The sequence below is a fragment of the Trifolium pratense genome, linkage group LG7, assembly GCF_020283565.1.
Source record: "Trifolium pratense cultivar HEN17-A07 linkage group LG7, ARS_RC_1.1, whole genome shotgun sequence".
Taxonomy (NCBI): domain Eukaryota; kingdom Viridiplantae; phylum Streptophyta; class Magnoliopsida; order Fabales; family Fabaceae; genus Trifolium; species Trifolium pratense.
The window spans coordinates 57,618,442-57,627,949 of NC_060065.1; the positions used below are offsets into that span (position 1 = coordinate 57,618,442).

Genomic DNA, 9,508 nt, shown 5'->3' on the forward strand with positions numbered 1-9,508 from the left:
TCAAAATACGAGATGAAAATACACATTATATAGTCAAAAATAATTTTTCCATTGGATATATTTTGTACAAAATACCAAACTTAAATACCTTTTTATCTTCTTTATTTGATATCAACACTTACAACACAATAATATCCACATTTCAACCGTCTTTGCCCTACCAACTAGACAAAAGGAAAGAAAAGAATTAGTATATACATCACAGCTTAAGTGGAAGGCAAAGAAGGTTTCCTTCCGGGCCTCGAGTCATCAAATGAGATACCATTCTGGAAGTGCTAAAATTTAAATATGCGCTAGATTCTTTCAAAATGGTGTTGAAATAGTACGTTTACATAAAAATTTAGTAGCTTCTCTAAAACTACATCATAAACAAATTTGATTATACGTTTGGAGCTTCAAACGCTAAACCAAACGCATGCTAAAAAAATAGAACTGACACGTTGACAAGAAAGACTAGAGTATTAATTTTGTAGTTTGTATCTAATAATCCAATCTAAATGATGAAACACGATTACGACAGAGAATCTATTTAAAGAAACTTTGTTTCTTACACAACTCAAAGCAAATTCTTCCATGAAATGTTATACTTTTGTAACATAATCACATTTTAGAATAGTTTTATGATGCCCGACAAAAAAAAGAAAGAAAGAATAGTTTTATAAAATAAGGGTAGTACTATTCACTCATTTGTTTTCACAATTGAAATATGATGTGAAAATATCAAAAATAAAAAATAAAAAAAATAATATGATGTGAATTATAAATTCGATGATTAAAAATAATTGTGGTTAATACAACACAATTTTCCTTTAAAAAAAATGCAACACTATTTTACCCGTGAAACATATGATTATTACACATGTAAGATTATAAAAAAATAACATGGGTAATGTAAAGGTGTTATGTTACCTTAAAATGGCAACCAACAAATAATAACATATAAATTGTTGTCTTCTAAATTCTAAATATATTAGAATGTTACTACAATCTTACAAAGACAAGATAACCAACAAAATTTAGTTAAGACAACTCTACTATGTGGTGGTGTTTTCTTGGCCTCATATGGTGGTTAGTTAATTTTATAGTACATGTAATAATGTAACGAATTGTTCCTATCCTAGTTCCTAACAAATAGGAAAAAAAAATCAGCTTAAACAAACTCTTGTAAGATTCTGACATAACACAACACAACACAACTCAGCTCAGCAGGTTCTGTTTGTTCTTGTATTGTATCATTCAAAACCAGCAGAAAAAAACAAGAACAAGAACAATGGGTTATTGAAGAATCAGCCTAGGATAAGAATGAGATCTTATATTTCTATAAATGTCATTATAATTATCTTCATTCATGTAAATATACTTATTACTCCTTTTCTCACTTACCATGTACAAGGGTTTGATTCTATTATCAGACTCCCATATTCTGGGTCGACCCGAACCAGACCCAAAACCAAGCAGGTTCTTTCCATTACTGATTTTGGTGCTAAGGGTGATGGTTTCCATAATGACACACAGGTTATTTCCTTGTTTTTTTGTTTGTTGTTTAAATTTTTAGGCTTCAACTTTTGTGGTTTTTTTTATAAAATGATATGCAAAATGTAACTGTTGTTGTTTAGTGACAAATGCATCATAGTGCTGTATAATGTCAATGATCATGAACCAAGTGTTTGAGCTCAAGTGGTTAATGAGCTCCACCAAAGAACAAATTATTTGGGACAATCCGAATTTGATTCCTGGGTGGAACAATGTTTGGCTGAACTTTACTTACCTCTCAGCCGAACTCCAGATTATCAGGGTCCCCATTCCTCTGGGAATTGGACCGGAGGGTTAACACAAAAAAATGAACATGTGTGGTGCTTCTTTTTAAAATTTCAGCATTTGTATTGAGATTCATAGTTTATGGAATGTTTAGGGCAAGTGATCATTTGATAACTTTGTTACCCTTAGGGATAGCCACCTAATGTTTGATAGTTTGTCTCTTAGAACAAGCAAATATGTTAGGATATAGAATATAGGTTAATTAGAGTAGTTAAGTAATGAGAGTTAGTAGAAGTTAATAGTAAGTTGATAAGTTTGTTCTGTGGTTTTTATAAGTTGTTAATTCTTAGAAACTCTTCAAATTGTCCTCAATTGGTAGAAGAAAGTATATCTTTGAATAATTAAATTTTGTGACTAGAGAATTCTAGTGTCATAGGAAAGTGCTCCTTTGGGGGTCGCCTTGAGTGCAAGGTTATCATCTTCACCATAAACCTTATGTATCTTCTCTTTCAATCTCTCTACACCAATAAGAAATCTTTCATTTGTTGCAATCTTTATTCCTTTGAATCTATTTTTACACCACTATTGTAGGAATTTTTTCCTTGTTCAAAGAAAGGATCCTAGCAGTAGCACAATACTTAATTGAAGATGGATCTCAAAATCCCTCTTTGGATGGAACTTTGGTTGAGAAATGGTGGAGTCTTCTCGATCTCACGAGAGACAGATTAAGTACCAAAGGTGTTATATGTCCTTTCACCTGTGCTCGCAGTGGAACAAATATTGACAATCCTTGGCACCTTTCCCTCACATGTAGCTGTAGCGTTGAATGCTGGCAGGAGTGTATGTTGTGTCACATTGTGGAGAAGCATATCATGTACCATGAAAGTTTTAAAAACTGTTTTTTTTGGCTTGGGGGAAGAGCTGAATACTCATCAAATTACTAATGTGGCAAGCTATTGTAGAGGAGCTGAAGCAGATTGGAAAGCGGGCATGGTTGGACTGGTTCTCTTGGAACCAAATGCAAGATCAAGATGTCTCTGGCGCAGCAAGGCGTGGTTACCATGACAGCCATGCAGCATGGATTAACCCCCTTCAGGAATGATAAAATTGAATGTTGATGCAGGTTTAAACTTGAACTGTGAAAGCATGGTATTGGTATAGTAGCATGAGATGACAATGGTGCTTTCCTGTTGGCTAAAACTTGAAGGGGTGGCTCATGAGCGACTTCGGGATAAAAATGTCTTTGTGTTGGATTCAAAAGCTGTAGTGGATAATTTTGATTCTTCACAAGTTGATGAATCTGAACGGGAGCTATTATTTCTCATTGTAGGCATTACATTACGTCTCATTTTTCAGAATCTTAATGTTTGTTTTGTAAAGAGACAAACAAACAGTGTAGCTCATACTCTTGCTAGGCTGGCTTCTAATCAAGCTTGTGCTCAGTTTTTTACTTCCATGCCTGATTCTATCGTTCATTTGATTGAAAGTGAAATGCAATAGTCCTTTTGAAGTAATAACGGCTTTAATTCATTTTTTCAGGCCTTCTTGGAGGCTTGGAAAGTCGCGTGTTCTTTCTCAGGATTTACAAAAGTTATTTTTCCATATGGGAAAACTTTTCTTGTCCATCCAATTGACATTGCTGGACCGTGTCGATCCAAGGTCACTTTGAGGGTAAGCGCCAAGATTCTGTCATGCATCTTTTAATTCCTGAATGAATTGTCTTATAGAAAACACTTATTTATGTTTTTACTATTTTTAATTTATTATTATAGATCTCCGGAACAATTGTTGCACCGCGAGATCCTGAGGTATGGCATGACTTAAATAAGCGCAAATGGCTTTACTTCCACGGGGTGAATCACCTTTCTGTAGACGGTGGAGGGAAAATAGATGGAATGGGACAAGATTGGTGGTCCAGATCTTGCAAGCATAACTACACAAATGTATAGCTATCTGACAAGCCTAATTTCATATGTAGTATTTAAAGTTTATTCATCAGTTTAACTTAGTCATGATGACTTCAAAAATCTTCTTTTGCAGCCATGTAAGCCTGCTCCAACGGTTAGTGACGCTTCAAAATATGGAGCAAAACAGTTCATTTCTCTGATCTGACGATACACTAGTTATGGATGTATTAGCTGAAATATGAAACTACATTTACACTGCAGGCCGTGACTTTTCATAGATGCAAGAATCTGAAAGTCAGAAACCTTATGCTGATAAATAGCCAAAAAATGCACATGGCATTCACTAGCTGTAGGCGAGTTGTTGCATCCCATCTCAGAGTATTAGCACCTGCCTCCAGCCCTAATACTGATGGAATCCACATTAGTGCAACAACAGGTGTCGTGATTAGTCGTAGTGTAATTAGAACAGGTGTGTTAACCTCAATCCAATGCAATATTAGCTTCACTCATCTTGAAAGATATAATATAATGGTCTCGGTGAAAGTTTAACATCTTATGCACTTTAGAAGTTCCAAAACAAACTTTATGTCCCATTTCAGGTGATGACTGCATCTCCATAGTAAGAAATTCTTCACGGATCTGGATCAGAAATATTTCCTGTGGTCCAGGCCATGGCATAAGGTGAAAGTAATATTCACTTATAGGTCATTAGGAGCCCAAGTAGTATAATTCTTAATCGATACCGTAACCTATTTTTCAGCATTGGTAGCTTGGGGAAATCAAATGCATGGGAGAAGATTCACAATGTAAAAGTTGATGGAGCTTATCTTTACAACACTGATAATGGGGTGAGAATCAAAACATGGCAGGTAAGTTTCTTGATTACTGTAATCTCATTATATATCACCTAGTGATGTTCAAGTTGACTAAGTTGAGTCAAATTTTCTTTAGGGTGGGAGTGGTTTTGCCTCCAATATCACATTCAAGAATATCTTGATGGAAAATGTGTCCAATCCAATAATCATTGATCAATACTACTGTGACTCACGAGATCCATGCAAGAATCAGGTAGGAAATCTTTAGACATTTTTGCAAGGTTATCATGTAAATCTTCATGTGTATGGAGTGATGCACAATTAATGTTCTGCATTGTGATGCAGACTTTGGCTGTTCAAGTGGGGAACATATCCTTTATTAATATTGAAGGAACTTCAGCCACCGAAGAAACAATTAAATTTGCTTGCAGTGATACCTCTCCATGTGAAGGACTATATCTAGAAAACATTTTTCTTCCATCATACTTTGGAGGAGATACAAGATCTTACTGCTGGCAAGCTCATGGTTCTGCTAAAGGTTATGTGTATCCTCCTGCCTGTTTTTCAAACAGTAGCGATTTTATTAGACAGAATGTCTTGTTAGAGTCAAATCCTGCTATCAACTCTGTCTGAACAGAAGGTATTTTGTACATAATAAAACGAGTAGATGAACCCTTCATATCAGTTCTGCAAGGTATAAAATCTTCTAAGGTGATTAATGAATGTATCCATAAATCCATATGAATGCATGCACTTGCCTCATTGAATTTGATTTGTTTTCCTGGTAGTGTAATTTCGCGTAATCTCTGAACGTCGTGATCGAATGAATGCCTCAAAAAAGTATGCTAAATCGTAAGGCCAAATCAAAATTGACAGAAAAATCAACCTCCGCATTTACCACTACAAATTTGGTTAAAAAAAAAAAACAAAAACCTTAAAAGTACAACGACAAAATTATTATTACAGAGCATAGTTTTTTTTAAAACCCCTTTCATTTCTACAATTCATCATGCATCACAACACACAATAATCATTCTTGAATTTCTTCATCAATACCTAAAAAAGATTGGTAAATGCATCCATAACCCATGTGAATGAATGCACTTGATTCAATGAATTTGAATTGTTTTTCTGATACTGCATTATTTTTTGTTGAAATTTCAATTATTTGTCATGTGTCTAGTGTGGTCTTCTGTACATCATGATTGAATGAATACCTCCTTTGAAAAATTTGAAACTAGTCTCAATCATAAGGCAAAAGCATAGGAGTAATAACTAAAAAAACATGTCTGAATGGTTTAAACTTTTAATGAACTTTTCTACCAAATTTTTGCATTGTAAGTGCAAGTTCTCCTGCGTGTTCATAAAATCACTAAGTCAGGAGATGCGCAAAAGAGGTATAAACAGCCACCTGAATAGCTTAATAAGAAAAGCTAAGCAATTTGAGAAAAGAAAAGCAAAATCAATATCCTTGTTATTGAAACTTATGTTTAATGAATTGATCAGAAACAGTAATAACAGATTGCAATAGGATAGTACAAAATTTTTGAGGAAAATTACTAATTCACAAACTGATTCAATATTTCTAACTTAAAGGACCAGACACTGGACTACATTATAAGGTCTTCAAAAGTCAACTTTTCACTAATGTTTTGCATATGAAACTTGTTTTGAATCAGAGGCAGCTCCAGTTTTAAGCTCGGGGGCCAAGTTTGGGGCAACCATGAGCAAGTGGCAGATCCATGTTTCTCCAATATCTGAAAGTTTTAGGTACCATCTTATCAACAAATAGTGTTCCATCTAGGTGATCACACTCATGCTGTAAAATCCGAGCCTGCCAACCAGAAGCATTTATTTTGATTGGCTCACCATATCGATCAAAACCTGACACCTCGACATCAAGGTACCGCTCTACCACAGCTTGAAATCGATCAACGCTGCAAAATGTTATTGCAGATGATTTTAAATATTAAACTAATATATGCACAATCCCTAAATATGAGGATTAACAAATGGTATATCAGTTTTGGAATTGCAAGTATGGCAACAGAAAATGAAAAAGGTTGCTAGTAAATTATTGCCACACCTCAAGCACCCTTCAAAAAAGAAGGCAGTCCTGTTGCTCTTGTTCTTTAGCTTGGGGTTCAGAATCACCTGCCTCAGTCAAGAGAACTACTGAATGAATGTGTATAGGCGTATAGCTCAAGTAACATATCTCATGTACAAAACAAAACTATGAATTTCATTTAAATAAATGAAGGAACAATAGCTTTTTTCGGATACACGGGTTATTATTAACTTATGGTACTGCTTGTTGGTTTATTAATTCTTATATCTTCCAAATGACTGCAAGCTGTGGAAAGCTTCTTCTTTCAGCCGGTATACCACAGATACATATGTTACATTTACATACCAAAAGATCATATGAGCAATACATTACATTTACATACCAAAAGATCAAAAGGTCTTCTGTCTTGTGCTTTGGTCTCCTCCTCTGTGTTGTAACTAATATATTCTTCTTTATCCTCCAAAACAATTATCTGCATACATAAAAAATTCTTAGATGGAGTATTGGGCCTAACTCGACCTTACAAAACCGGCTTGTAAGGTGATGATTGCCTCTAGTATATAAACACTTAGTCAGGTCATCTCTCAACCGATGTGGACTCTTAACAAAAATCACAAGGAAAAACATATTTTTAGTCCAATCAACAACAACAATCTATGTAGCACTGACACTTCACATAAAAGGTGTGTCGCATTTGAAATGTGTTTGTGTCTGTGCTTCATTTACAACAACAATAAATGATAAAAAACACATTTTTAAAAGGTACATTCATTGATATTTCATACCCTTAAGGGGATTCCAATTTGTGGAGCAGCAAGACCAACTCCAGGGGATTTTCTCATAACAAGAATCATTTCATCGATTATCTTCTGAATCTTCTCTGATTTAATCTCATTTGGATCAATGTCAAGTGCAGGTTCATGAAGAACTGGGTCTCCAGCTTTTACAATCAAGGGCAATTTCTGATCTATTTTGTTCCTCCGCCATAGTGATGATGATATAGACGAAGAACTCAACCTCGAATATTTTGTATTCAAAGCTGGAATTTTGCTGTTACACCTACAATTACACGCATATGCGCCACCGGCCAACGTGACACTATCCGCCGCGCCAACCGCCGCCGGTAACGGAATCACACGCATACGTGATAGCAGCCGCCGCGCCGCTGCCATGTTTGTTTATTGTGTTTTTGTTTTCGTTAAATTACTACACTAACTTTTTCAAATGTATTTTAAATAAGATGCTCTTTAAATATGATAGTTAGAATTTTATTAATATTAAATACTCCCTAAATTATTAATTTAGTCTTTTTATTTTTATTTTTTACAATCAAATAAACTTAATTTGCTTATATGTTAAATTAACAACAATAAATAGATGAAGATAGTTAAATATTCAATAAGATACCTATAAAATTTTAACAAATCAAAATTTATATCTTAATATGTCGACTAAATCCTTTGATAGATGACAAAAGGTCAATAATAATTCGAGATCAATAGTCTTTGATAGTATTCAACTCTGAAAAACGAGATATGCATTTTTTTATGCCATTTAACTCTGAAATTGTTTGTGGTGTCCATTAGTGTTAAAGTCAGCTAGTCATTTATTTAGTTCTTGCTTGGCAGCGATGTGGAAGAAAATGTTTCACTTGTTTGATATGGCTTCGGTAGCTCCATCGACCCCCTTGAGGTGATGGGTATACTTTGTTTTTCGACGGATAGGGAGAAAGGTCACACGACTAGCGGCAATGTAGCTAATATTGAAGGCTAGAAATGAATATGTTTTTCCTCCAAAGTGTCGGTCATTGATGAGATATTTGAAGGAATTCAAATGATTTCTTGGAAGTGGCTAGTCGGAATAAGAAAGGGAGGATCCAGTAGTTATTATGAATGGACTACTTATCCTATGAGTTGTATACTTAGTAGTTTTTCATTATTTTTTTTGGAGTTTAAAGTTAGATTATCCTTAGCCTTTTGGTTGGGTCAAGTACCCTTATCCCAACCCTTTATTTTCTATTACCACCCACATTTTTAATCTCATGCATTGAGGCAAACTTGTTGATTGTTATTTTAATCACACATATTTATATTATACACCGTACTATCAAGGTAGTTTTGTCCTTGGCTCCTTGCCAATATGATATCTCTTGCACTGATACAATCCAAGTCACTATCAAGGTACCAATTTCTTTTTTGTAAAATTAGGTGAACAAAGTAACAATTGATCAAGATATGAGAAAATAATATATAAAATAAAGTATATCGTAGATTCTAAAATCTTTTTTATACAAGCATTTGTATTATGAATCACATTCATCACATATTTTATATATATGTTTATAAGACTATAATAACATTAACTAATTCTACTTTAGTGCTTTTCAAATCAAATCTAATATAAAGCTAATCAATTAATTACCACCACAATATCAAGTCCTTAGGGAATCCTAAGTTGAAAAAGTGGCCTTAACAAATCTTACCATCGGAGAAAACCCATCATGTTTCTATAGAGTAAAAAATAAATGAGTAGTTTCAAAATGATATTATAATGTAGCTAGCACTTAACCTAATTATAATGGCTACATCAAGAGAGTATATAAGGATGATTTAGTCGCTACGAGTGAAATAAGAAGATTAGATGTTTGATTTTCATCTACAGCAAAATTAATAATACTAATTATTAATATTGGTTGCTTTAAACAAAAAAAAAAATAGTTGCACTTTTGAAAATATTACTCTCTTCGTCCTAAATTATAAACCACTTTATACTAGAATATTAAATGTTATTTTTTCTATTACACTTTTAATTATTTATCGCGTTACTCTTTTTAAATTTATTTTTCTCATACAATTTTTTTGACTAAATTTTTCTCATACATTAATGAAATATAAACAGTCCTTTAAAATGTGCACCTCAATTTAATCTAACCTCCACTTCAAACTTATATTGACTTTGAC

General features: G+C 33.8%; 2 protein-coding genes across 3 annotated transcripts; one reads left to right on the forward strand and one right to left on the reverse strand.

The window, feature by feature from the left end:
* The first annotated feature begins 1,016 nt into the window (after positions 1 to 1,016).
* Positions 1,017 to 5,173, forward strand: LOC123898946 (probable polygalacturonase At1g80170). Of its 2 annotated transcripts, none has more exons than XM_045949990.1 (9): positions 1,017 to 1,515; positions 3,298 to 3,429; positions 3,531 to 3,701; positions 3,799 to 3,819; positions 3,927 to 4,134; positions 4,265 to 4,346; positions 4,426 to 4,534; positions 4,617 to 4,733; positions 4,826 to 5,173. In XM_045949990.1, exons 1-9 carry the CDS (start codon positions 1,303 to 1,305, stop codon positions 5,111 to 5,113), a joined length of 1,341 nt encoding a protein of 446 aa, XP_045805946.1. In that variant the 5' UTR covers positions 1,017 to 1,302; the 3' UTR covers positions 5,114 to 5,173. The 2 variants fall into 2 exon arrangements, with proteins under 2 accessions (XP_045805946.1, XP_045805947.1); XM_045949991.1 differs by having other exon boundaries at positions 1,424 to 3,084.
* A 756-nt stretch (positions 5,174 to 5,929) lies between these two features.
* Positions 5,930 to 7,770, reverse strand: LOC123898948 (peptide deformylase 1A, chloroplastic-like). The gene is made up of 4 exons (XM_045949992.1): positions 7,334 to 7,770; positions 6,931 to 7,020; positions 6,567 to 6,634; positions 5,930 to 6,417 (listed from the first exon to the last, which is right to left on the reverse strand). The coding sequence occupies exons 1-4, from the start codon at positions 7,718 to 7,720 to the stop codon at positions 6,174 to 6,176; spliced, it is 789 nt and encodes a 262-aa protein (XP_045805948.1). The 5' UTR covers positions 7,721 to 7,770; the 3' UTR covers positions 5,930 to 6,173.
* Positions 7,771 to 9,508: the final 1,738 nt, after the last annotated feature.

Bases quoted from the DNA above. Each gene is read 5' to 3' on its own strand.
- LOC123898948 (XM_045949992.1), bottom strand. From the start codon at position 7,720: ATGGCAGCGGCGCGGCGGCTGCTATCACGTATGCGTGTGATTCCGTTA. The intron at 7,021-7,333 runs GTATGAAATATC...TTATGTATGCAG, and splicing joins AAATTGGAATCCCCTTAAGG to ATAATTGTTTTGGAGGATAA. The intron at 6,635-6,930 runs GTATGTAAATGT...TGACTGAGGCAG, and splicing joins GAAGACCTTTTGATCTTTTG to GTGATTCTGAACCCCAAGCT.
- LOC123898946 (XM_045949990.1), top strand. From the start codon at position 1,303: ATGAGATCTTATATTTCTATAAATGTCATTATAATTATCTTCATTCAT. The intron at 3,702-3,798 runs GTATAGCTATCT...CTTCTTTTGCAG, and splicing joins GCAAGCATAACTACACAAAT to CCATGTAAGCCTGCTCCAAC. The intron at 4,734-4,825 runs GTAGGAAATCTT...ATTGTGATGCAG, and splicing joins GAGATCCATGCAAGAATCAG to ACTTTGGCTGTTCAAGTGGG.